General features: G+C 39.2%; 3 protein-coding genes across 10 annotated transcripts in view; 1 reads left to right on the plus strand and 2 right to left on the minus strand.

Moving 5' to 3' along the window:
- The first annotated feature begins 94 nt into the window (after window positions 1-94).
- On the plus strand, window positions 95-20,761 carry GMNN (geminin DNA replication inhibitor). 5 transcript variants are annotated; one of them, XM_087961410.1, is made up of 9 exons: window positions 95-373; window positions 3,467-3,675; window positions 8,371-8,423; window positions 11,057-11,132; window positions 15,363-15,458; window positions 16,080-16,215; window positions 18,111-18,193; window positions 18,267-18,377; window positions 19,368-20,761. In XM_087961410.1, the coding sequence occupies exons 4-9, from the start codon at window positions 11,079-11,081 to the stop codon at window positions 19,542-19,544; spliced, it is 657 nt and encodes a 218-aa protein (XP_087817536.1). In that variant the 5' UTR covers window positions 95-373; window positions 3,467-3,675; window positions 8,371-8,423; window positions 11,057-11,078; the 3' UTR covers window positions 19,545-20,761. The 5 variants fall into 5 exon arrangements, with proteins under 5 accessions (XP_087817536.1, XP_087817535.1, XP_026525745.1 ...); XM_087961409.1 differs by having other exon boundaries at window positions 281-373; window positions 15,360-15,458; XM_026669960.2 differs by lacking the exons at window positions 95-373; window positions 3,467-3,675; window positions 8,371-8,423 and adding an exon at window positions 9,760-10,019 and having other exon boundaries at window positions 15,360-15,458.
- Window positions 20,762-21,438: 677 nt separating this feature from the next.
- ARMH2 (armadillo like helical domain containing 2) lies at window positions 21,439-24,433 on the minus strand. Its single transcript, XM_026669877.2, has 2 exons — window positions 24,238-24,433; window positions 21,439-21,924 (listed from the first exon to the last, which is right to left on the minus strand). Exons 1-2 carry the CDS (start codon window positions 24,431-24,433, stop codon window positions 21,485-21,487), a joined length of 636 nt encoding a protein of 211 aa, XP_026525662.1. The 3' UTR covers window positions 21,439-21,484.
- Window positions 24,434-26,319: 1,886 nt separating this feature from the next.
- RIPOR2 (RHO family interacting cell polarization regulator 2) overlaps window positions 26,320-27,950 on the minus strand; it is a 114,241-nt gene continuing 112,610 nt past the window's right edge. For all 4 annotated transcript variants that reach the window (XM_087961416.1, XM_087961413.1, XM_087961414.1 and 1 more), the window contains one exon: window positions 26,320-27,496. In XM_087961416.1, coding sequence (XP_087817542.1) covers window positions 27,396-27,496 — 101 coding nt within the window. In that variant the 3' untranslated portion in view covers window positions 26,320-27,395. The remainder of the gene's footprint in view (window positions 27,497-27,950) is intronic.

A 27,950-nucleotide genomic window follows, 5' to 3' on the forward strand; every position in this document is an offset into this window, starting at 1 on the left:
GCACGCGCTCCGCGGCGGACTTTACCACTTGACGAACACGCGGGGGGGCGGGGAGAGAAGGAAAGGGAGAGAGTTTGGAAAGCCCGATGGGGTCGGGATTCGCAGGGGGAGACAAACGATTACAGAGTGGAGGACTGCGCGCCTGTATGCGGAATACAGCAGGCTGCGTACTCTTCACAATTGCAGGCGTTTCAGGCTGCAGCCTTGACACCACCACCCCCGCCGATAAGTACGACCCAATGATGAACGCAGCGAGGTTTCTGGCACCGTAAACTTAGATTTGCGCACAGGCGGTGCCTGCTTGGCGTAACCCAGAGACCGAGTTCGCATCACAGGCTAATTGTGGTTCGAGCGTACTAACAAAGCCCGTCAAGTGAGTTAGTTAATAGTTCAGCGTTCGTATAAATCCAGAGATCTGGATTCAAATAAACGATGGTGAAATTTACTCAACCAATATCCCCAGATTATAAGAACGTTTGAGTCGCAATTTTATCAGCATGGAGAGTTTTAATCTTTTTTTAAGTACAGAGTTGGGAATATCGGCTTATCTGCACGTTTCTCTAGTTGACGGCTTATAATTGCATTTTTTTTCATTTGCTGTTTACTGTAAATTTGTTACAAGATTGTGGGTGCCTGTATTGGCGTTTTTTACATGTAGCAAAGTCCTGTCAAACTTTCCCCTTATATCGATTACTGGTACCTGTAACGACTAATGCTTTGCATCATGAATTGCAGGAGGATATATTAACCTCCTGAATTATAAAGGCTTGTTTACATCAGTATCACATTTAATTGTGTTAAAGGCAGACCCAGCATCCTGTCCCAGTTAAGAAATTCAGGCATTTTAACATGAAGAGGGAGTTCATGTTATCCATGTTAGTTATATGGATGTCTTGTTTAACCTCGACTTCTGTAGCATCTGGACTCAAAGGGTCACCTATAGATGAGTTTTTTCTCCTGGCCTAATACAGATAAAATAGGGGGAAAGTCTTCCAGTATAACTCTGCTCCAATTTCTGGCAGCATATGGAAGGGATTTGCTATGTTCTTCCACTGTGTTTTTCAACTTCACAGTCCTGGAGTCCCCTGATGGTCTCCAATCAATATAATATCCAGATATGGTCATGGTTAACTCCATAAGTCATGTCCAAAGATGACTGTTCAAATTACTTTGTCTGGTTCTTCTCCTGTGTGTGAAAAGAACTAGCAGATGAGACAAGTTAGTTCCTTCCTTAACCTTCTGGCCTAATGCAGAAGCTTATTTCAAAAAGAGCCACCCTTAACTACTGTAGCCGTAATTTTAGTTTATTTGGTGCCAAAGAGTTTATGTTCTGGCACAAAGGCAGTGCCAGATAGGATAAAACACACTGTGTAAACACAAAGCCTTACTGGACCTGTCAAAACAGCCAACCAGTGGAAGTTTGAATTAATGACTGGGGGGGAAATGTTGCACAACTGAGAAAAAGCAGCTAAGAAATCTTTACTGAAAAAGTCAGTTTTCCTGTCTATGGAGATTCTCAACCATCCAGGTCACGATTGTCCCAAAGGTGCTTTTTCAAAAAGGCAGCTGGACTTTCTTGGGTTTTCTTCTCTGAAAACAATATGCTTCTCATCCAAGAAACTTATTCAGTTTTAAATGACAGGTAGGAATAGATGGTTTGAGTGGGACTGCAAAGAATATAAATCCATCCATTCCCCACCCATCATTTAGAACCGAAGAAGCTTCTTGGTTGAGAAAAGAAACATTTTGAAAGAAAAAAAAACCAAGAAAGTCCAATTGCCTTTGCAGGGGGGGGGGGAGCACCATTGGGACAGTTCTCCTAACCTATTTTAATTTCCCTTGTAAAAATGGAACATCCAGAGACTCCTTAAAACCTGACATGTTTAATTAAGCTTATTCAATCCTTATCCTTTGCTAGCATCACTTCAAGTACCTCTTTACCTATTTCATTCTCAAGAACTTCTCATGAAACACAAGGATTGATGGATAGGAACAACAAAATCAGACTTGGCAGATTCTATTATTTTAGCCAGTTTCAATAAAAAAAAAACAGTTTTAGTGTTGGTCTGGTCTATCTAGAGCAGCGATCACCAACCGGTGGGCCACGGCCCACTGGTAGGCCATGAGAAAATTTTTGTGGGCCGCAGAGAAATCTCATCCCCAGAGCACCCCCACAAAGCAATTAATCCAGGCTGTGCAGAAACACAAGGCTGCGCTGTCCACATGGCCCCCTGGGAACCCTCCCCTCCCACTCACTCCTTACCTGGTAAAGTTGCCTGCTAAATTGCTATTTTTCCTTTTTCCGACCATCATCTGTTCTGCTGCGCCAGGAGATTTAGATTAGCTAGGAAGCAGGAAATGGTTGGATTTCTTGCTTTCTAGCTAGTCTTTAGATCTTCGGCTCAGCACAGACGAACCTCCCCTAGGACTGAAGGTTTGCTTGCAAGCAAATTCAGTGCAGACTCATTGCAAGCAAATTTAAGAGACTGAGCTAGCCGATGGCAGATGGATAGATCACTGAATGATTCTGTGAGCAACTCAATCTGCCTGCTGTGCCTGATTTTGGGTAAAAGTTGCTCTTTTTTATAAAAAAAATTCAATATTTGCATGCATGGTGTGTTGTGAGTTAATTTTATGAGTTTGCTTGCAAGCAAATTTTATGTGACAGACTGAGTTAGCCAATGGCAGATAGATAGATCTCTGAATGAATCTGTGATTCTGTGAGCAACTCAATCTGCCTGCCTGCTTTGCCTGATTTTGGGTAAAAGTTTCTCTTTTTTATCAAAAATTCAATATTTATATAAATATTTATAATATTTACATACAAGTCATGCCCAGCCAGTCACATGACCACCAAACTACACCCACAAATTAGGCCATGCCCAAACAACCGGTTAGTGGTCCCTGGGATCTAAAATTATGAGTTTGGTGGTCCCTGAGGTCCAAAAGGTTGGCGACCCCTGATCTAGAGGGATTGACATCAATCTTGCACAATCTTTGTCTCTTGGCAGCCAGCCAGTGGTTATCTGGATTTTTGCATGGGGTGGCTCTAACATAGCGGATTTTCACACATTCTTGGTCATGCTTATTAGCTATATTTCCTCAACATACTATGTTAAAAGATGGTAGAATAGTTTATGATTGGATATTTTGTGCAAGCCAAGGTTAAGAAGATTAATTCAGCAAGCGCTGTTTTAGCACTGAAGAACAGAGCTTTAATATTAAGGTTAGACTGCCATCTAGTGGAAGCTGCCACTGACTTCCATCCAAGTTCAGTGATAAAGGAAATACTTTCTGTTTATTATAGCATTTAGTTTGATTGGCACACATATATTTATAAACATTTAGATTATATAACAATTAAAATACTAACAAATATTTAAACTCTAATTTTAAATGCATATTTTGTCAACAAAGCTTGGCCATATTATGCGTGCTTCTCTAGAATTATTTCATTCCTTTCTAGGTAACATTGGATTTTTGCAACAAGTTGTTCGTGCTTTTTTAAATGAGGGGCTGCCACGAAGAAGAGGAGGTCAACTTATTTTCCAAAGCACCAGAAGGCAAGACAAGAAACAATGGATGGAAACTAATCAAGGAGAGAAGCAACCTGGAATTAAGGAGAAACTTTCTAACAGAACAATTAACCAGTGGAACAGCTTGCCAACAGAAGTTGTAAGTGCTTCATCACTGGAGACTTTTAAGAAGAGACTGGGCAACCACTTGTCTGAAGTGGTATAGGGTTTCTTGCTTAAGCAGGGGTTGGACTGGAAGGCCTCGAAGGTCCCTTCCAGCTCTATTCTGATTTCAGGTTAAGATGCTCCAAATTTTCTTTTTCTGCTTAGCAGTAGACAGAGAGATAGTCAAAACCAGAAGATTCCCTACTTATGGACAATTCAATCAACCTTCTGAATTTTTCTACCAATATATGTCTAAGAACGCTCCTCCCTCAAAGAGCCTTTTTAAAGGAGAGATGGACAGCTAAAAGGAAGGAGAGGGGATGGAAATCTGTTATTAAACCACCTTCCTTCTTAGAAATTTCAGGTTCAGTCCAGGGGTAGGATATGACAGGGTTAACTACCGGTTCGGGATTTACGAGCTTTCCTGCAGGCTGCGAGCCGCGCGCCTGTAAATCGTCAGCCGCAGCTGCCTGCAGAGAAGCAGCCTTTGAAACGGCCCTCTTTTCTTGCTTTTCTAACTGCAGCTGTGCCTCGTGCGGCAGCTGAAGTTGAAAAATCAGGAAATAAAGATCAGGTAAGAGCCCGGGTGGGCTGGTGGGCAAAAACATCAGCAGACATAGAACTGGTTCTATGTCTGCTGCTCTTCAGAGCTACCAGTTCTACAGAGGTGGACAGAACCGGTAGAAACCCACCCCTGGTTCAGCCCATTAAATGGATACAGTCAAAAGTGCCTTTTCTTGGATACAGGTTCCCAAGGAATAGGGAATTACTTCGAAAATAATACTTTCAGAGAGTTATTAAAAAGTTCAAAGTAAAACATGCAATTATTGCATCCCACAGCTCTTCGGTAAGTGGTTGCAATTTTTTTAAATAGTAACTTTAATAAAGATAATTATAGCAATAAAAACTAATGCACGCTGAACAAAATTAAAGAACTAAAGTGCAGAAAATAGGAAAAAAAGAAAGAATATTTAAAAGAAATATGTAAACAGATGACTTCCCATCTTCATCACAAGTTTCAATTTTTTTAGTAACTTATCACCTCCTTACTCTTAACAATCTTAACCTTTACTATTTAAATAATATCATAGAACTTGATTTCTTTTCATTTTTTCATTGTTTCTTCTCACAACATTCTTCAAGCTATAACAAGCTTTTTTTTGGTAAATCCAATATAGGAAAAGTATCCAGATTATTATCTTACCTTGTTGTTTGTATAGCTCTTTTAATTATTAAGACATCATTTGGTTTCTTTTGCATGTCTAATGTAACATTCTTTTCCATGTCATTCTTGTACAACCATGTCAGTTGTAAATCTACTTTCAACTCAGTCTCAGTCTTGTCAGGTAGAACTTGTTCCTCTTCCATGACATGTCTTAGACACAATCTCTCCATACAAGCAGATGTTTCTGTTGACACTATTGGCTATTAACTGTTGACACTATTAAAATTAACTTCTGAATCAATTGCTCAAAAATATCCTTAGTATATGCTTCTTTCCCTCCTTGCTCCCTTTCACCCTTCCTACCTACTTACCTACCATACCCACCTACCCACCTACCTGAGTCATGGGTCCCAACATGCTGTAAACAGACCTGAGAGTTTTGGTGGTATATGGCTATGAGTCTCATTTTTGGAAGCCTGGATAAACTGATGTGTTTCTTAATGATATTGGATTCCCATGACTGATCACAGTCTGCCTTGAGACAGTTCAGTGTATAGATAATGTGGTTTCCAATGCATTCTCCAAAACAAACACATAGAGATGCACCATTCACCCAGAGATATTTTATTATAGTCAAGAAGTGATTCTACTCTTATATTATGAAAAAAATATAAGAGGACATTTTCCATGCCATGTTTCAAATAACACATCCTTTTGCACAGCAAACATTCAAAGCAAGCTTGCTGAACCCAATAAGAAACCTCAATATTTGTTCAAGCTACTTTTGAAATGCAAACAGTCATAATACCAGATGTAGAGATTTGTTCTGAAGAAGACAAACTGAAATCTATTCTGATACACAGGAAATATTGGGATTGGCAAAATGTTTAAATGAACGTAAATGTCACAACATGTTTTTATACGTACTAGAACTTTGCCCTTAGTGGGCTAAAAAAGAGGGTGTAACTTGAAGCCTTTCTGTTGGATTCCTGGTGTTACAGTAATAATATATAATAGTTCTTACAAATGTCTCTTATCTAAATTAGCAAAATAAGCTCCTTTTCAGATCTGAAACAAGAGCTTCTTTGCAAATGACTCATGGCTGAAGAAATTAAAGAGAATTCTGATTGAATCATAATGGCATGTCCAGTAAACCTTTTACATGAGGTGAAGAAGGAATGCCTCTATTATTATGAACACCTGACTGAGGTATCAGAGCCAAAAATAAATTAAAGGAAAATAAACAAACTCAAGTTTATAATTGATATTATTACCATGATTGTTCCAATTGTTCTAAAAGCCTGTTCTACAAATTTCTGGAATAGGCATTCTTAATTAAATAGCATTTAATTAAGGGTGTGAAATAAATGTAAAATGCTCTTATCTTAGATTTAATGCATATTAAGGTAATTATTTGTTGATGGCACTAATGTATAGTGCATGTGGGAAATTATTTGAATGAATACTTAGTTTAGCTGAAGGAGCAGTTTGCACTATTTCCAGTTTAAGGGAAACAGAGGCTTCATGGCTATAAGTTACCTGGGGAAACATCTGTAGATTAATTTCCCCAAGTGGTATACTAGAACTGTGATATTTTTATTCCCATTATCATGAATCTGAAAAAGGCAATCAAGATTCTTTTTGATCATCTTACTCTTTCTATGACATTGACTTTATTCATGTTGGAATTCATAATGGGGTGGCTGGGTGGAAGAATCCCTTTTTGTTGTTACATTTTTATCCAAATAGTCCTCGACTTACAACAGTTCATTAAGTGTTGTACCTTATGATTCTTGATTCTTAATGAATGTATCTTTTCTGTTACATATATTCTGAGAGTATTTGCACCAAGACAAATTCCTTGTGTGTTCAACCACACTTGTCCAATAAAGAATTCTATTCTATTCTATTCTATTCTATTCTATTCTATTCTATTCTATTCTATTCTATTCTATTCTATTCTATTCTATTCTACTGACCATTCAAAGTTACAAGGGGACCAAATAAAGTGATTTATGGCTATTTTTCAGAGTTATAACTTTTGCAGCCTCCCCACGGTCATGTGATCAAAAGTCAGATGCTTAGCAACTGGTTGATATTTATGACGATTGCTGTGTCCCAGGGTCATGGGATCACCTTTTGTAACCTTCTCACAAGCTAAGTCAATGGGGAAGCCAGATTCACTTAACAACTGGCTTACTAGCTTAACAACTGCAGTGATTCACTTAACAGCTGTGGCAAGAAATGTTGTAAAATGGGACAAAGCTCACTTTACAAATCTCATTTAACAACAGAAATTTTGGGCTCAATTGTGGTCGTTAAGTTGAGGGCTATCTGTACCATTTTTTATTCAAGAACACAAGGTGACAAACATAGCATTCCCTCCACCCATTTCTCCCTACAGAAATCCTGTGAAGTAGGTTGGGCTAAGAGAGAGTTGACTGGCCTATGTCACCCCGTGAACGTCTATGGCTAAGCATGGAGACAAACATGAGTCCCCTGTTTTTATATAAAAAATCCTGAATCCAATATAAAAATCAGGAAAGACTGGAAAAGATTCTAAATTGGTTCTGTGAAGAGGGGCTGCCTCAGGACACACACCCCGCCCAATCTGAACAGACAGGCCTCTGACTGTAAACCACTTTGCTGCAAAAAATATAAATGCGCTCACTGCCCTCTCCCAAACTTGCCCGCCCTAAATTCAGAAAATACTGAGCAAGATAACACAGTGGTTTAAACTCGTATTAATGTTGATATGGGAATTGATTTAGAAGGGTTTCTAAAAAAGTACCTGGATGAAAGTAGTACAGATACTCCTCGACTTACAACCAACATTGAACCCAAAATTTCTGTTGCTAAGTGAAACATTGGTTAAGTGAGTTCTTCTGCCCCATTTTCCATCCTTTCTTGCCGTGGTTGTTAAGCAAATCAATGCAGTTGTCAAGGGAGTAACAAGTGAATGAGGCTGACTTTGCTTGTCAGGTCACAAAAGGTGATCACATGACCCCAGGACACTGCAACCGTCATAGATACGAGCCAGTTGATCAGCGGCTGAATTTTGATCACCTGACCATGGAGCTGCTGCAACAGTCGTCAGTGTGGAAAGCGATCATAAGTCACTTTTTCCAGTGCTGTCGTATCTTTGAGTGGTCACTAAATGAACTGTTGTTAAATCAAGCACTGTCTGTGTATCACTTCCGATCTTATTTAGATCTCTAACCAGTGTTTGATGCCATGGACTTTGGTGGGATTATCATTATTATTATTTTCACTTGCTTTTATCATTTGCGGGCATGTTACGTTTTACAGCTGGAGTTTTGAATATGCTATTGTGCCAAAGGTGCTTTTTCAAGAGGCAACTGGACCTTTTTAAAATTTTATCTTATTTTTATTTTGTCAAATGCTTACAATATGTTGAAAGGTGTCAAAATGCCTTTCTTTCGAGGATTCGATTTTCCCGCTGGGAGAGCTCCGGCGCAAGGATACCGACAACTGCTTGAAAGCTGGATCTTTTTATTTTTTCAGGAAGGTGGAGAACAGCGAGAAGTCTGCGTTCCTGGGCTAGCTAGCTTCTTATGGTAAGTCCCTGTTTTTTTATACCCTTTTCTCCCTTTGTAAGTTGAAGTATTTGTGCCTAATGTTTCAAATCCTGTTTGAGTTTGTCTTTATTTCCACTGGAGGGCAAACTCTGCAGGGTGGCCAGATTGTATTATTGGTTTTCTGTAATCTCTTTTAGCTTTAAGATAGTTTTTCATATTTCTTCTGTCTGTCCCTTTTGTAATTTATATTTTGTGTCTTTTGTCTGTTTGTTTTGCTTATTTGTTATGTCCTGTGTTTGCAAGGGTTTTCCAAATTATCTTTTGTTTCCTTTTCCTATTTGTCTACTTTTCTTAATTACTTAGGCTTTTGTCTATAGGGATTCTTTAATACTTTTTATTTGATTCCTTTTCCTATATAAGTTTGTTTTCTGGCTGACCTGATGTTCCCCTTGGGCTTTTCCTGTGTTTTGTGACACTACTGCCTTCATGAAATTCCCTTTCCACAAATACAATAGAAATAAGAATAAACATAAGTTTTAATGTAAGAAATAGGAACTAATAATTTGGGACAATAGGACAGGGACGGTTGGCACGATTGTGCGCTTATGCACGCCCCTTACAGACCTCTTAGAAATGGGGTGAGGTCAATAGAGGTTAGTTTCAGAGTAAAAGAGTGGAAGTTTGAGCAGGTGACAAGAGAATCAGGTAGTGAGTTCCAGACCTTGACCACCCTGTTGCTGAAATCATACTTCCTGCAATCAAGTTTGGAGTGGTTTACATTTAGTTTATATCTGTTGTGCGCTCGTGTTGTTGGAAGTTAAAGCTGAAATATTAATTAACTGGTAAGACGTTGTAACATATGATTTTATGTACTATGCTTTTTCTTTGAAGATGTTTCGCTTCTCATCCAAGAAGCTTCTTGAGCTCTGAGTTGAAGAAGCTTCTTGGATGAGAAGCGAAAGGTCTTCAAAGAAAAACAAGAAAGTCCAGTAGCCTCTTGAAAATGCACCTTTGAGACAACCCATGACCTGAATGACGGAGAGTCTCCATAGACGATTAGGCGATTACTTGTGTTTTAGCAGACTCTTACAAAGTGAGTGGCCTACAAATAAAGTCAAATCAATGAATTAAGGGATCTTCAGCCAGGGCGGACCTTCCTATGGATCGAAGATGTCATGCCCTACTCACTGATTTGAAAGCAAGCCAGGCGTTAAGACTGAACTCAAGAATGTTTGCTTTTGAATGACGCATGCGCAAAGACTGCGCCACGCCCGGAAACTTTTCTTCCAGCAGCCCCCCCACCCCCAAGCCCCCCAACAGACATTTTCCTCCAAACATCAGATAGGCAAAAGGCGTGACTCACGTGGATGGGGGTGGGGCGGGGCGGGGCAGGTTTAGAGGAAGGAAAGCCCCGAATGGCTCTCGGTTTTCCGAATTCGGGATTTTGATAGGCTAGAGGCATCGGGCCGACGGACGGCTATTGGAGCGGGGCTGACCCGCGTCACAAGGCCCGCCCGCCGACGCTGCGAGGGCTTTAGGGCTGCGCGCGAAAGGCTCCTTGTTTCAAGCGAGCGCGGGAGTCGCGGTTGGAGGGTCGGCGCGCGGCCTCTCAAAGGGAGCCCCGATTTCCCCCAGGTTTGCCGTTTCTCCCTTTGCCTTCCGCGCCTCTCACGGGTTCAGAGGCGCTTTTCTAAGGGGACGGGGGTCATTTCGAAACGGCAACACGCTTTGCCGGTGGCTGAAGGAGGGGAAGGGGAGCCATTTTCCGTTGGGCGAGCCGCCTCCCCCGGAGTCGCTCCTGGGGTCCCTGCGCTGCCCAGCTCTCCCTCCCCCGCCACCCCACTCCAGTTTTCAACCGACATCCTTCCCGGGGAGAATGGGAGTTGGAGTCCATCCTCTTTAGGGATCCCCTGAGGCTTCCCTCCCATTTCATCACCCCTAAATTTGGGGGTTTCCCCCCTTTAAAAACAGATTCGGTGCGAGCCAAGGTTTAAAAGATAGGCTGGGACTTCAGAAGTCAGGGCTCCAAACCTACTTATGCTCAGCGGGGCTTAGTATGTAAATTTTATGTTATTTATGAAGGGTCTATTTAAATCAGGGTCTCCAACCTTGGCCACTTTAAGACTTGCGGACTTCAACTCCCAGAATTGAAGTTGAGGAATTTTGGGAGTTGAAGTCCGCAAGTCTTAAAGTGGCCAAGGTTGGAGACCCCTGATTTAAATAATAATAATAATAATTTCTGTTTCTATCAAATAACACTCCGGTCACTTAAATGAGGAATTGAGATGCTTTCTAAATGAGGCTTTCTGGCCCATTAATAAAAAAAAGCGTGCATGCAAATAAAGCCGGAGGGCTTGTTTTAGTCTTGGCGGCATAAACATGTAGCTGCAAGTGTTGCTTTTTGTTGGTGACCTGCTTTCACCTAGGAGTAGAGGATACCTGTGCAAGATGCAACATGAGGCTGGCTTGTCCTTTTCAGAACAGTTTTTTTTTTTTTTTGAATTCTTGTTCCAAAGTCCTCAAGTTTCTTTTCTTTTTATTTGTAAGCTTCCAGTGTTAGAATGTCTAGGTTGAAAAATTTAGCTGGATGCCTGAATAAAAAGAGCTTGAGATACTTTTGACTGTGCAGGATAATTCTGTTTGTGTTAATGTTTTCATTGTGCTTGTTTTAGGTTTTGGCTTTAAAAACAAAACATGAATTCTAAAATGAAGCCGCAATCAAATACCGAAAAGCATCCCTCAGTGAAGGTAACTAAACATGTTAACAAAGTGCTAATGGCAACACTTATCAATTATACAGGTAGTCCTCGACTTACAATGGTTCATTTAGTGACCATTCAAAGTTACAATGGCACTGAAAATAGCAACTGATGACCCCCTTTTCACACTTATGACCGTTGTAGTATCATGTGATTTACATTCAGATGCTTGACAGTTGACTCATATTTATGACAGTTGCAATATCCCAGGGTCTTGTGATCCCCTTTAGTGATGTTCTGACAAGTAAAATCAGTGGGGAAACCAGGTTCACTTAACCAGGTTATTAATTTAACCACTACAGTGATTCACTTAACAAATGGGGCAAGAAAGGTCGTAAAATGGGGCAAAACTCACTTAACAAATTTCTCAGCAACATAAACTTTAGGTTCAATTGTGGTCGTAAGTTGAGGACTGCCTGTATCAGTTGCTATTCATATACTCTTGTTATTTCCTATAAACGTTATATGTCATAGAATACATGGATAGTAAACTGGTATTTTGTGCATAAAACTAATAACTTGGGCTGATAAATTTCATTTCAATATATGAAGCACAATTCCATGTTATATTAATCAACACTTGTTCAAACTATAGAATAGAATAGAATACTTTATTGGCCAAGTGTGATTGGACACACAAGGAATTTGTCTTGGTGTAAATACTCTCAGTATACATAAAGAAAAGGTACATTCGTTAAGAATCAAGAATCATAAGGTACAATACTTAATGATAGTCATAGGGTACAATCAACAAATCATACTAGGAAACAGTCAATATAAATCGTAAAGCTACAAGCAACAAAGTTACAGTCCTACAATCACAAGTGGGAGGGGATGAGTGATAAGGAGCGATGAGAAGATTAACAGTGCACACTTTGTAAATAGTTAATTTACACACTTTGTAAATAGTAAATTAGTAGTGCACACTTTGTAAATAGTTGAACAGTGTTGAGGGAATTATTTGTTTAGCAGAGTGATGGCTTTCGGGGGAAAACTGTCCTTGTGCCTAGTTGTTCTGGTGTGCAGTGCTCTATAGCATTGTTTTGAGGGAAGGAGTTGAAACAGTTTATGTCCGGGATGTGAGGGGTCTGTAAATATTTTCACAGCCCTCTTTTTGACTCGTGCAGTATACAGGTCCTCAGTTGAAGGCAGGTGGGTTGTAATTGTTTTTTAAATTTCCCCCCCTTTAGTTCTAATTTAGCATTTGAGAGAGATTCTGCTGTCAAGTTGCATTGACAGAAGATACACAAATGCCACTATTTTACTGAAGTTCATTTTCTGTTGAACTTCAGGGTATTTAGTAGACATAAATTTGACATTTAAAGTTATTTAATGTCTTAACTAAGAGCAGGGGAAGGAATAGCTAGTGGAGGGCTAATTGCTTCATACTTCTGAGATCAAATTGGCCAAATTCAGTGGCGATAGGAAAGAGAATCTATAGGAAGTCCAGTAACAAATATCCTGTACAATTATATGTTGATTGTGTGAATGAGAGTAAAAGTCCAAAAAGAGCCTCTTACCATTGTTATACATGATGCAGAACTTTTCCTAAATGAGTTTGTATATTTAGGACTGCTAGCTTGATATGAACATCCTAGTAATCTTAATCCTTTGATTCACTTCTTTGTTCCAACATTGTATGACATGGCTGATTTTTATAATTTTATCTTGGATAAAACGTGAAAGTATAATATCCAAAATTAGGATTTCAATACTTAATGCTGTTCTCAATAAGCTTGTCAACAGATGAACATAAAATAATTTTCATTTCTGGAATTCAGTTTTGAATTGCTAAAAGTATATATTTAACTGAACAATTATGTTAACATTTGTTCATTGTGAAAATATCAATATCCTAAAAGCAAGAAGTTATACTTAAATTATTTTCTGTTACTGAAATGTTTTATAACAATTTCAGACAGTTTTTAAATCAAGGGTCACTTTTGAAATTCCGCTTACTATTTTCCAAAATGTTTAACTAACTGATCTAGTGATTAAAACATATAGCAATATTTTCTATACATTAATATCCCTTGCTATTCCAGGGCTGGATTTCAGGGTTTAGCTCTCAGGTCTTTAACTATACTAGTTGTATGTTTATCAAGCATTGCTGGGGTGGGAAAATTAACATGGAATTGGGAGTTAATGAGCAACATTATGTACACATAAACAATGTCATTGAATAATGCTAAGTTTTCTATATTGACCACCTTTCATGGTAGTGCAAGAAAAAAGATAGTAGTGAACAGACTATTGACATGTCTCATTTGATTCCCACAACATGACTATTTTTCCCTGGATGACATCTGGAATGTCATTAAATGTCAGTTGTATATTTGTTTGATGCTGATATCACCCAGCTCCAGTTGACTCTTATGTTCAAAAGATTTATTCAAAATACCTGTCCTAAGACCATCTTCTGCAGATTTTTGTAGAAGGAAAAAATTATCCTTGTGAATGAACTTGAATTGTAAAAAGAAAGAAAAATGCATTTCATATCATTGCCAAAATCAGATTTATAAAAAAAAATTGCATAATAAATTCATGAGGCTGATTGTCCCTTAGTAATTTGTTAGGTAGTTTGAAAAAAAAATGTGCTAGTTTTGATTGGTTGATTGATAGTTCATTACTGTCTGCACTATCATATTCTGGACCAGTTGTTGCTTCCAGTCGTTCTTCAAGGTTAGCTCCATGTAGAGCACATTGCAGTAATAAATGTGGGAAATCATTAAGGTATAAGTGACTGTAAGAGTCTTGTGATCCAGGAAAGCACACAAGACAAAGTTGTACAAAAGTGGTTGAGTTGTGGAATAACCTAAAGCCAGAGGTCTCCAACCTTGGCAACTTTAAGACTTGTGGACTTCAACTCCCAGAATTCCTCAGCCAGCAAAGTCCACAAGTCTTAAAGTTGCCAAGGTTGGAGAGCCCTGACCTAAAGTATCTTTTAAGTCCAGTTTCATCTTCAGTTACAGAGGTGAAACTTTGCCCTTTGAACCTGTCTCCTTGTTCACCTAAAAGGTAATGATTGGAGCTTGGGTACTAAGTATACAGAAACTTATTATGGTACTACTGGCAAAGTACAGAAGAAGGAATAATAATTAGATAAAGAAGACCTACATTGTCTTGAGATGAAATGGATATCTGACCAATGTGTTCTTTGCTCATCAATATTCTTCGTGTTTACTTTGTACTTGCTATCTTTTTAACCTTCATCGGTACTTATTTGGTTAAACATAAAATATTGCAAGTAATAGGTTAATCCAAGCAAGGGATGGCTGTGAATATTTCTTGAATCTAATTCAATAGCTACAGTAATAATCTGAAATTAGTGCAGTGTTTGTTCCCAAAGTCGCTGGCAGTTGTCCTCAAGTTCAACAGTAAATTAATTGGCAGCAGAGACTTTACCGTGGGAAAGGTTAGCACTTGTCATGTGAAATATAGTGTGAATCACAGACTTTCTCACGCTAGTGTGACATTATGTTCCTGCTATCCCTGTTTGATTATCTACTATTGTTTACTGTCTCATGCTGGCAGTGTAACTTCAAAAAAAAAAAAAAAAAAGAATGCAGGATATTGCTATTTACACATGACAGGGTGCCAGGCATTCTTTTCTTCCTCCCCCCAACCTCCAAAAAGCCAGTGCTCTGGCTAGTTCAGTATATTGTCTCTTAAACAAATAGGAACCTTTAGAACAATATATTCTATGCAATATTTTACTTGTATATGTAAACTTCTCTCTCAAGCTTTCTTTAGTAATCTATATTATTGATGAAATTATAATAAACAGAACTACTTTGAAGTTAACTTCCACTCTGACTAGGCACAATGTAAATACTACTGTTGATATAAGACTGAATTGTGTAGTATCTGGTTGAAGTTCAAAGGTAGACTTAACAGTGTATAAATTAACCTGAATGTTTATAACTGCTTAGGTGTCATCAACCTATTTCTGGACTTGAAAATAATGCAGAGTAAAACTACATCTGAATGAATCAGTGGTTTCTTGTTGGTGTCTAATTATGATTTCTATCATGGGGGGGCAGTGCCAGGAGGTTCTTTGGCCTAACTTACAAGTACTGACTTTACATGTTTTAACTTTTAGAAAAAGTTCCCATCAAATATAATAACATTCTTACTAAATGTGAAGTGTTGGTAGTGTTTAAATAATAATATAGTCCACTTTAAAAATTAGCTTTCTCTATATGTTGTTTCCCAGCAGGTTTCTACAAATAATACAAACTGCACATCACAGAGGCAGACCCTTAAGATGATACAGCCATCTATTACAGGTTGCCTGGTGGGCAGGGCAAATGAGGTATGAATTTCTTTTGGAACAGAATCTAGTCAGAAGTCAGTCCATTATGAGCTGACACATGAATTGTAGTTTGCTTTTAATTAAACTGTAATTATGCTGCTACTTTAAATAGCATACTTTAAATAAATGGTGGGCAACATTACAAAACAACAGTTCTGAAGTACGAAGCAGACCAAGTTGTACAGCAAGCTTGGAGAACACTGCACCTGGTCCACTTTGCACTCTCATTACCCCAAGAACATTAAATTAAGAGAGATCAGTGACTCATTTTCTGTCATTGCAGCTCAAGGTAGTATTAATATAAACTCTTAACTGGACTCTCCAATATAAGAGAATATATGTAGCTCAGGTTTGAACTTTAGTGCTCTCTGAGTTTGGTTGTTTGGTTGCAGACATTTCAGTACCCAGGTAACATCATCAATGCAGGTGGGGAGGAGGTTGCTTCCTATTTTTATATAGTGGCTTCCCAGTTTGGATGGAGTTGTGATTTTCTCCTTGGTGGTTCCTTGATTAGGGTATTGTTTCTGGACTCTTCGTTTTAAGTTTAATTAAATGGATGGAAGCATAGGTTGTCTTTCACCTTCAAAGATCTAAACTATTAAAACTGCTCATAATTTATAGCAGGCTAAGTCTTCAATCAAGAAGAAATTTTGGAATGATCAGCTTATCTCAAAAGTATCCAAACCTGAGGCTGCTGATAAAGTAGAACACAGAAACATAAGAGGAGTGATCCAACCTTCTGATCTTACAGCAAAAGGTTTGTTCCACATATAATTACCATAGCAAATTATCATACTGGATTAAATCAGCGCCCCCCCCCCAACCTTTCCACTTGCCAGTCTGGCATTGCGGGGAAGGGGCATGTGAGTAGTAGGCACACGCTCACAGCTCCATTTGTGAGCAGTGGGTGTGCGTGCCCTCCACTTGGCCAAATGGAGCTTCATGTGTGAGCTGCTTGCACTTGTGCATGAAGCTCCATTCGTGCTAGCAGCAGGTACTTGTGCACGAAGCTCCACTTGCGCAAGGGAAGGGTGCTTGCACTCACTTGTCCATCTCTCCCGCAGTCTGGTTTCAAACCGGCCGTGTCCCAGAGGTTGGGGACCCCTGTGTTAGATGGAATGCCATCATCTTGTTTTCTGTAGCATCTAGCTAGAGGCCTTTGAAATCCCACAACAGAAGAAAGAGCTCTTGAATTGGAGTTATAATCAAGTAATAATATTTAGAAGTATTTACTGCTAAACATGGAGAGCTGCAGTTTTTAAGAATGATCTGATCTTATGTGTTATATTTAATGCATTATATAGAAAGAAAACTTAGCTATTGGGACTTTTAATTAAACAGCTGAGAATTGAGAGTCACTGGTCTTTTTGTGTTCAGTATGTTTGTGCAGGCACAGATCTAGAGTGGTATTTGGGACTATTATGAAAGGAAGGTGGAAGTGATGGTTAAGTGACTATTCTCATGAAAACCAATTTGATGTTATTTCATTTATGTATCATATCAGCAGAAAACTAAAAAAGCCAGTAACTATATAAAACTGTCATCATTAAAAACTAAACACATGAGCAGGGAGGATGATCTTAGCCATAATAAGGGAGTTGTTACAGGATCTCCCTGGGATCCCCAAGAGCCTGATGGTATAGCCAAGTCTTGAGACATTTGGAGAATGTTGAAAAGAAGATTCCATAACACAGATGCCACAGCAGAGAAGGCCCATCTTCTGGCACCTGCCCAATGTAATTTCTTAATAGGACCTGAAGCATGCCTTCTCTGCCAGTTTTGGTGGGACAAGCAGATATAGTCAGGAACAGGTGGTCCCGCAGATAACATGGCTCCATGTCATGAAGGGCTTTAAATGTCAAAACCAGCCTCTTAATTGGACCTCTAAGCACCCCTGGCAACCCGTGCAGCATGTAGAGCACTGGTATAATGTGTTGTTGTAGGGGCATATAGCTACTTGGTCTCAGACAGCCTAGAACTGGGCTTCCAGCAAGAGGCACAGAAATAAGGTCCCATTTAGAATCCTGTAAAGAATAAGATGATACAGAAAAATAAGAGCACCCAGATACTGGAGAGATTGTGACCTAAGTGCAAGTAATTTTAGTTGAGCTTGAACAGAGACACTCTTGACATTCTCTTGTTTGAGATGGACATGTAACCGAACCAGGAGCTACAAGGTAGAATAGAAAGCAAATTAAAAAAAATGGTAAATAAATGAGGCTTTACCCCAGCTGTCAAGCCTGTGGTTCCAGCTCAGTCAGCCTTCAAGATACCTCTGGAATAATCTGGGGGTGGAGGTGGTCTTTTTCCCTATCTGCCACTACCATGAGGAATTTTGTGGTTTTAAAATTGTGGTAATGGAATCGAGTAGATTTTTTAAAGAACCCTGATACCATAGTGTTTCATATGATTTCTGTTAAAATAATATTTTATATCTAGTGGGCAAATATGATAACTTTATGACTTGTGGACTTTAACTCTTCGAATTCCTGAGTCAACATGGTGGCTTAGAAATTCTGGGAGTTGAAGACCGCAGGTTGTAAAGTTTCTGTGGTTGTCCACCCCTGTTTTATGTTGACTTAGGTCTGATGTTGCTCCAGTAATTCCAATAAATTATGTGCTGGATTTAGTATCAGGGTTTTTTCCCCCCAGGCAATCCTTCATTCCAGTATTGGAAGGAATTGGCTGAGGAGAGGAGGAAAGCCCTGCATGAGGTTTTACAAGAAAATGAAAAGGTAATGTTCTAAAGAAGTCACAGAAGACATGCTTTGGAAATCTGCATTATCTAAAATCTTCTTTTTTCTCTAGTTGCATCAAGAAATTGAATTAAAAACTAGTGAAATTGCTCGTCTAAAAGAAGAAAATGAAGAACTGGCAGAACTAGCTGGCCATGTTCATTATATGGCAAATATGATAGAGGTAAGCTGCTCAGTTGATAAGATGTTGACTGGAGTTTATACCTTTTGGAAATTAAAAAGTAAGTAAATGATTAATCTATGCGGGGTGGAGGAAACAGCGGTCTTGAATATCCTGCTACAAGTCTCCTTTGCATGGCAGATACGATCTTTTGAACCCTGATCTTGATTTTTCAACTTTGAGGTTGAGCAATAACGCTTGGAGTTTGATATTGTTCCATAGTGCTCTCAGCAGATTACAAGGTCAGCATATTGCCCCCAACAATCTGAGTCCTCAGAAGGATGGAATGTTGAGTCAACCTTGAACCTCCCTCAGGATCAAATTCTAGGCTGAGGACAGAGTTTGCCTGCAATACTGTATTCCAACCACTGTGCCACCAGGGAGGATGAGCACAGTGTGTAGTCTATGTGTTGTTAATCCTTAGACCCTTTTCATTTATCAAATGTATATGTCTGCTCGGCACAAGGAATGCCTCAGGGCATTGTACAATACTAAATTTAAAAAATAATCTATAAATCCAATCATTTTTTTAAAAAAAACAGAACGCACAATAGGAAATGAGTATTAATTCTAGTAAGGGAGCAACCTCAAAAATCTCACCAGTGCTTACCTGCACTCTGTGGCACCTACCTTTACACACTCGCCTACATTCTGTAGCATCCATCTGCAGCACCTCCCTTGCCCAGAGCTCTTCCCTAACAGCTTGTTTGCCTGGGATCCCTGCCTCTTCCTACTTAATGACCCATGCAGTCCTAGCATTGCAACAGCAACAAGGACTTCTGTGATTGCCTTCAACTAAGTGATGTGGTCAGGTAATGTTGCATTACACCACTGAGGTTGCTTAGTGATGGAAATTCTGGCCCCAATTGCTGTCATAACCCAAGGACCATCTGTATGTATTTTGTTTATAATTTTATACCGGTATAATTTGAAATGTAAAGCTAAATTTATCAAGAATAGAATGTCTTTAACACCATTGTTTCACTTATCTAGCAAATAACTGGAAAAGCACCAGAAAGCCTAGACATTTTGAAAGGTTTAGATCTGGAAGAAATTGAATATGAAAAAAATGATTCTGCTGAGGAAGATTTAAATGGCGAATCTGAAGAGGAACATTCAAAATTTTCCAACAGTTCTACAGATGAAGTTGCAGATGTGCCTTTAAATTGAGAAAGTAACCTCTGAAAGTGTTGGGCTCTAAGTGGGGGGGGGGGGAGCAATCAAGAAATCCTCTGAAAACTACAGGTTTATCTAAGATTTGGAAGATGGGATTTCACTGCTAATGTGTTGCAGAGTGACTAACAGTCTTAACAAAAGTATTAGATTGTATGTAGTCACTTATTAATTGGAAATACTGTGTATTTCAGCTTGTAAATAAGTTTTTATTCATTTATGACATTTGTAATTATCAAATAAATTACCAAATAAATACATCATATTACATACTCTAGTTTTCTCTGGCATGTATCTTTATCCTTGCTTGGAGACCTCTTCCATTATAGCACAATTCCCAAATAAGTATTTTGAAATAAGTAATTTCTCTTCAATTCTTCCCAAACCAGACATGCCTCTGTTTCTGTTTTTCAGGATTAATTTGCAGATTTATCTTGTCTCAAAAGGTAATGTCTTTTGAATGTAAAACACTTTTTCAAATGACTTTATTAAATCCACAGCTTGAGACCCCCTCAGTCTTACCCTCTAATTAGCCCTGTGCATGGAATAGACAAAATGATGGCGAACATTTTAGACACCAAGGGCCCAAAGTGTGTGCATGCATGCCCGCATGCCCAAACTGCAAGGCACGCGAGCGCATGCGCAGTAGACATCCAAAGACCAGCTGGCCAGTGGGAGGCGAGGCATCCCAACAGCGGCAGCTCTGAAGAGGTGAGATCTTTTTCTTTTGTGAGCTTCTGTTTCATCATTTGCAGGGAAACTTCTGTTCCCTGGAAATGATGAAGAGAAACGCCATGGAAAAACACAGTGGAGCTGAGTTGGGGCGATGGCATGCGTATGCTCACAGAGGGCTCTGTGTGCCAACCTCTAGTACGCATGCCACAGGTTCGCCACCACTGGAATAGACAGTATTTGGAAGAAAACTACCATGTTTTGTTTCTAAGTATTGTTAAATCTTTATAAAATTAGTGCAGTATAAGAGAACATATTTAATTCCACTGGGTTATATTTAGCTGGATAGATTAATCGTTTCACAGGGAAATGAACTGCCCTGGCCACTTCACTTTGCATAAATGTTTAATCTGTACATCACCTGACCTGTTTTTTTGCCTTGTTTCTGATTTTTGTAACTTGATAAAGATTTCAAGAAAATTTGAGAGCTGCTTATTGTGCCATTTTGATTAGTTTTATTAAAGTTACTTTTCTGCTGTGGATCTCATTTTTTTACTTACTAGACAAAACTTTTAAAAATTGTTTTATTCTGAAGTTTGGACCACATGGGATAGGGATTACAGCCGTTTCTAACTGGGTATTCCCCTGCTAAAGTAATCTACAGCCCCATCACCTCAGTCAATCAAACTGAAACTATCTTCTCTACAAATGGTAAGACTTCTTCCCAATCTAAGACCAATTATGGATTATCAAATGTTTAGCTTAACGGGATTCCTAATAGTTTTCAATAATTTTCAACTAACAGCGCATGAGGTGTTATATGTATAACAGTTTATTTGTATTTTGAATTCTGTTTATTCTTAAAACCATTTTTATTGTTCTTAAAACCATTTTCACAAAGCATTTCTTCAGATTGATAGCATGTAGCAAAATGAAAGCAGGTGCCATCACCTAGCCAATCTTGGTTGAATTCAAAAATAGCTAAGGGGACTTCAATGTGAATAGTTCTCGAAAGACCCGCTAGGAGATATCAGGGTTAGATGCTAGGCTAATAAGTTGAACATCCAGGCAGAAAGAAATGTTCTGTTGAGTTTAACTCTGGATGTTTATCCTTTTTTAATTCTTTATTGGTTGAATACATCTTAGAATTAAACATAAATTTAAACACTAAGCAGTAATTTTATTGTGTCAAAATATTTGAAGTAAGAAAGACCTAGTGCTTCTCAGCAGCAGAATTATTTGTTCTAACACATATTCCCGTAATTCTATTTGTATGCTTCCGGGCTTGGATATCCCATAAAGATGTACATTAAGGTAGCATAGTTTTGGGGCCAGCCAAACCATTCCATATTAGAGAGATATTCCAGCCTTTTCTCTAGTGTTTGACCACCAATTTCATGAAATAACCTAATATAAGACATATTATTACAGCAGACAACAGTCATAAGATAACAAACCCAGAACTTCACTAGAACTACATCTGGATCCGCTTCTGCAGAGTCTTCATCTTCTTCAAGATAGGAAAGCATAATTTCGGGAAGGTGGTGAGCTTTGGCTTCATTTTGGTTTACAGGGTTAATGTAGCATACACTAGATAGTCCTTTTAAAACTAAGATTCTGACTTTGGTGGATGTATCTGGCATAATCAAAATATCAACCATGTCCTGAATATATTGTGTAGAAATATTTCCAGCACCAACACCACCTGTAAAGTAATCAGTTTGTAAATTCTGAGCCACCTTCTCATTAAACAAAGATATTTCCCAAATTTTCAATAAGTGACAAGATGAAGCAGATTCTTCCCCCTTTCCTGCCCTCATTCAACTTGCAGAATTTGTTCAAATGATTTGAATGCAAGTATTATCACTGCTGCCTGAAACAAACAGCAGCCGCCAAAATGGCATTTCTGCTTCTCGGTTGAACCCAGAGCAATCTCTTCCAAGTCCAGTACAGCAGAACAGGATCTGTTGGACGTGTCTGCAAAGAAGGCAACATTTGAAACTGGAAATGTTACCGTCGCAAGCAGAAGTGTCTGCTATAAAAAAGGATCTATAATGGGTATATTATTGCAATTAAATGGCAGTCTACTCTTTTACACGGCACAGCTTTTACATGGGTCAGTTTCTAAAATAAAATCTTATTTGAAGAAATGTCAAGTAGAAAAAAATCCTGAATAAAAAAAATAGCATAAACAAACTAAAGTACTTTTCGTGCATGAAAATGTATTACCTGTGGTTCCCCAAAAATAAGACATCATATATTTTTGGGCATGGGCTTATTTTGGGGGGGATGTCTTATTTTTTCCATATATGGGAGGCCCACTTCTTGCTCACAGCCACAATGGGGTAGGAGACTGTACAGTGCACTAGTGCCACTGCCGTGAGGCAGGGAGTGGAGCTGCCCCATGTGCCCCATATCTCAGGGCCCCACAGCCAGCCAGCCATGCCCTGAAACCTGCCTAGCTTTCCAGCAGTGGCACCAGCAATCCTGCATGGCCGCTGACCCAGTCTGGCTGCAATGGAGCAGGTAAGCCGAGAGATGGGACAAAGTGGGCAGCCAGCCAGCCGCAGGAGGCTCATCTTCATGTCTCTCAGCTTTCCCACAACCTGCACAGTACGATGGGATCACCTACCTTCCCCCAGCACATCTGCTGCTGGTGCCATCGCACGAATGAGCGTCCTCCACCTGCCCGTCTGCTCCTCCCCACTGAGTCTCGGCTTTCCCGTGTCCCACATGGCACATCCAGATTGTGTGCCTCACACCCACTTCTGCCTCCACCTGTTGGACAGGTAATCAACTCACCTGTGCTGTGCAGGCTGCGGTTGCTGCTGGACACGGTTGGTCCCCATGCCCTTGCTGCCTCCCGTGCTGGCCATGCCCCTTCCATTGATGACCACCTTAACTAGGGCTTGTTTTTGGGGTAGGGCTTAAATTAGCATGCTAAAAAGAATAAGACCAGGCTAGGTCTTATTTTCAGGTAAATGGTACTTTGCATGTTTGCTCCATTGCATATGTGGCTTTGAGTGAAATTGGAAGGATGGGCTTTAAAGTTCGTTCTCACGATTACAAAGATGAGGTATGACAGGAAAAAGGAACAATTGCCATTCCTGCTTCTAAACACCATTTTTTTATTGAGCAATTGGGAACTTTAATAATGATAACTTTCCGGCCTTTTTAACAACGCAGTAATTTTAAACCACATCTCTTCTAAGTCCCAACTAACAGGCAAGGATACAAAAGTTCTACTGTAGCTGAAGACCCCGTAATACCTGTATCTCGAGCTGACTCTAGTCTCATCAAATCTGCTTCCTTAATATTTAGGAGAACAATGGCAAACCTTTCAGGCTTTGTGTGTATCAAAAATTCATGTCTAACTTGATTCTGCTGATGCTTCACACACACACCCCGAACAAAGTAGAAATATTCCCCCCCTCCCCCCTGTATGCACGTGAATAGTGCCACTTGGCGGCACCAAAACTGGGCCTGAAGTTGAGACCCAGGCCTCGATTTTAACCTTAGGGACATTGCTGACACTCAAAAAGACCAGCTTGGAGAATGGTGTAATTGGCCCCATGGCCCAGCAGTCCCCATGAGATGCCAGTATTACTTACCGTTAGACTGTGCTCTCTTTCTGCTGACAGCCCCTCTGACCTGAGGCTACTCCAGATTACACAAGGCCTGTTCTTGTAGAATGTTCTTCAGCAGCCTCCCAAAAATCTGCAAAAGCACGTCCCATTCTTGTATTGTCCCCCTCCCCACGTGAATTCTAGAGGACCTGGAGGTCATGCAAGAATACACCCCACTTACATGCAGCCTTCACAGCCTAAAAATTGTGAGAATGGAGTTGCTTTTAAAAATAGCTGGTTGGTGAATGCTGGCATGTCACCCAAAATGTAGCATGTCACCTTTGACACCTTTAAGGATAATATATTACATATTATTTCGATGAATGTAGAATATATTAATCTCCTCCTTTGGAATCTCTTATCCCAAACTTAGCTCAATCTTTCATGCGTACCTGTATAAGCCAGTAGGCCTATATATAATGCAGCCTTGGCTCTTTCTTCCAGTGGCAGCTCTGTATTTCTTAGATCCATGGCATATATTTTAATTTTGTGGTGGTGGAAGACCGGATCTATCAGCTTCAAAACTGGTTCCTTTGCACTCGTATAGAAGTTATAACAAGTTTTTAGTGCACTAAATACAATTCCCATATTGCCTAAAGAAGTATGCCTTCTTTCATCAAGTAAAGAAATGCTGGAAAAATCAATATATTCAGTTACTACAAAACACGCTCATAACTGGTAACTAGGTAATGAATTCTGTAAACAGAATGTGCAATGTAACAGCACAAGTTCTTAATGATGTCATACACAGAGCTATTCCTGTGTTTTTCTAGTTTACTTAAATCCTTTAAAAAACATTTCTCTTAATTTTGCATTCGCCATTTAATTAAAAAGACACCTTCTTCAGCTCCACATTCCAATAAATAGCAGAACAGCAAGTTGTAGCTCACCTTTGGAAAAATCCAATATTTAAGAGCACTTGCTAATTGAACTGTGTTCTAGAATTAGCGAAGTTGATGGTTAAAATTCCTTTTAAAAATACATTCTACCAAAAGTGATCAGGCACCAAGGGAAGCTTTAAAACAGAAGGAAAGAGTTTGCTTTCTTCTAAATATTAAATCATAGCTTCCATCATCTGGGAGCACACGTTTCAACTGTTAACAATTTCAGTGAACAATTTCAGTGTCCAGGAATATTTGCAGGAAGATGTCTAAACCCTGCTTTGAAAGCCTTACACACCCATGAACCCTTACAGGTAGTCCAGAGTAAAAGTACAAGCTCTTGTCTTTATTGTAAGGTTATATTAACAGAATTTTGCAAGACTGAAACATATTTCTCCCCTCTTCCTTTTCCTTTCTGGAAAAATGGGATAATTTCATCTGAAACATTTCCTATGCCTTCCCTCCTATGGGCTGAGAAATCTTTTACACGCTAGTTGTCTAGTCTGCAGTTCTTCCTCCTGCCTCCCAAAGTCATTTCCACATATCTTTGCAGGAACTGATTGCCAATAAATGCAAGAAAACTTTATCACATGCTATTTCGTATTTCAAAAATAATGTTTATTATAACTTAAAGGAAGCAGTAAATACCAGAAATAACAAATACCACAAAATTAGAAGGCATATATAAGTCAAGAATCAGTACAAAAGACGACCATAAAAGATTGCAAGCTCATGTGAGGAATGTGCTATAAAAACCTGAACATAATATTTTCATGTTATGAGAAATGCTTGGTTTTTTTCCGGTAGACTTTTCAGTAACTGTACAAATGTAATTTTAATCAAGTAATACTTATATGTGATTTATAAATATACAAATATATACATTCACAAAAATAATGTCTTAACCATGCATTTGCAAAAGAAGGACTTTATTAGATATTTCTAAACAAAACTCCAAAATCTACCTGATTCAGAGAATACTTGATTGTTTTTTTCTGCTTGTAGGCCCCAACTGTAGCAGAGAAACTAATTGTGTTCATAATTATAAATCCACAAAAATAGTAGCACGGAGTTCCATTAAACATTTTGTAGCTGCAATTCTATTCCTTCTTGTTTGAAAGTAAACAGGATAAACGCAAGAGGATTTTCTTCGGAAAAAGTCTGTCATATTAACCTATAAACTATCTTGATCACTTTATGCTCTATAACAGGGGTCCCCAACCGCCGGTCCGCGGACCGGTACCGGGCGCGAACAAGCCTTACCGGGCGCTGGTTGCTGGGCGCCGCCATCTTTTTTGGTAAAAGCGCTTCTGGTGAGCTTTTCCGGTAAAAGCTCACCGGAAGCGCTGTTTCATCATAAAAGATGGCGGCGCCAGCGCTCGTGAGCTTTTCCGGTGAAAGCCATTTCTACCCGAAAAAGCTCACCAGAAGCGCTGCGCCGCCATCTTTTATGACGAACAGCGCTCCGTGACGCCACACGGAAGCGCCTTTTCGTCATAAAAGATGGCGGCGCCCAGTTGACGCTGGGCACCGGGCGCGGCGCCCAGCTGATGTCGGAACCGGGCAGCGCGTCGAAAGGTTGGGGATCCCTGCTCTATAAGGCAGTCCACAAATTATGTGTTATCATTTGTCATATTGAAAAATAAAATTAAATAAATCAAGGTCTTAAAAAGTAACAGGTAAATTTCTCCTCTCTGAAATTTTGGGAATTCAGGGCTTACCTGTCATTAAGTATACTTTCTATACTTCTCTGTAGGGGGAAAAAAGGCAAATTTAATTTTTCACTTGCTTTACACAACTTACACAATTGGTTATCAACGAAAATGTAGTCTAGCATTAATGTGCATTCTGAGTGAAGGGCAGGGAAAAAAGGAAGAATGGATATTTAAACACGGGACATAAATCACACTATTTGGAATTTCACATCCTTAGTTTGGCCAAATTTTGAGTTGCTTATGCTAACCTAGATGGCTATCAGTAATAAAACCAGACGGGCAGATACTTGATGAGATTCAAAGAGGGTGGGAGCCAGAACGGCTTTAAATAGCAATAGCACTTAGACTTATATACTGCTTCACAGTGCTTTACAACTCTCTCTAAGTGGTTTACAGAGTCAGCATATTATCCCCAACAATTTGGGTCCTCATTTTACCGACCTCTGAAGGATGGAAGGCTGAGTCAACCTTGAGCCTGGTAGATTCGAACTGCCAAATTGCAGGTAGCTAGCAGTCCGCAGAAATAGCCTGAAGTACTGCATTCTAAGCACTGCGCCACTGTGGCTCTTATATAAATGTTTGCTTTTCAATGTTTTCAACACAGTATCACATATTGCAAACTGGCACAATTATGCCCACCAAACACACACTGCTCTATTTAACATATCTTACAATTTCAAAACATCTCTCATTTTTCCAAAGCTTTACATCAATTACATGGATTTCACAAAAAAGCAAGATTATCATATTCTTCAACAAATCAATATTTTACTATACGCTACATAGAAGACCCAACAGCAGCCCATATATTAAATCCTCTCTCTTTTTTTAATGCTGGTAAGTTCCTAAGTTACAAAACAATTTTCAAAATAATGAGTATTGAACTTCCAGTTTTTTTACAGGACCATCTTGGTTCAGATGAAATTGGCATATCTTAAAATATAAATGGAACATTTAAAAAGCTGTAGCCACTTCAGTTGTGCGTCGACCACCAACTTTAACAAATTCACGGGGGAATTTGTCTAGCTGTTCGTATGCCAGCCGTCCATCTTCTCCTGAACAGCAACAAAAGAAAACAACAATAAATGCTTCATCTTTTTAACTTGTGGTTCTAAGGATTGGGTCTCCTTTGAGACGACCTGCAGTCTTCTGAGTTCATGGAAGTGGCCTTTCAAATTTTTGACAACAGTAATAGTTTTTTGTCATGGGCTTCTTTAAGATTTTTATTTTTACTTCCTAGTGTAGTGCAATTTTCTATTTAAAATCTTACCTTTCCTCTCAAAAGATAAGGAGGAAGAAGGGAAAAGGAGACAGAGAAATTTGATCCTTACTTTTGGCCTCTCCCTTCCTGAGAATTCCAGTGACAGTGAAAGGAGTACAAGTTTTTATACAGTAAATCACTTAATTACACCACTATGTTCATGTCAATAGGAGATTAGGGCTCGTAAATTTGATGACACTATCTCATTTCTAATTTTTGTAGTTTTTTTATTAAACCTTCATATTAAT

Source organism: Notechis scutatus, chromosome 3, assembly GCF_049901735.1.
Source record: "Notechis scutatus isolate UNSWTSFEM ecotype Mainland chromosome 3, rNotScu1.2, whole genome shotgun sequence".
In the NCBI taxonomy this organism is placed as follows: domain Eukaryota; kingdom Metazoa; phylum Chordata; class Lepidosauria; order Squamata; family Elapidae; genus Notechis; species Notechis scutatus.

Coding starts and splice junctions, on each gene's coding strand:
- GMNN (XM_087961409.1), top strand. CDS start 11,079: ATGAATTCTAAAATGAAGCCGCAATCAAATACCGAAAAGCATCCCTCA. Junction 15,459..16,079: donor TGGTGGGCAGGGCAAATGAG/GTATGAATTTCT, acceptor CATAATTTATAG/CAGGCTAAGTCTTCAATCAA. Junction 18,378..19,367: donor ATATGGCAAATATGATAGAG/GTAAGCTGCTCA, acceptor TCACTTATCTAG/CAAATAACTGGAAAAGCACC.
- ARMH2 (XM_026669877.2), bottom strand. CDS start 24,433: ATGGGAATTGTATTTAGTGCACTAAAAACTTGTTATAACTTCTATACG. Junction 21,925..24,237: donor AGGCCTACTGGCTTATACAG/GTACGCATGAAA, acceptor ATTACTTTACAG/GTGGTGTTGGTGCTGGAAAT.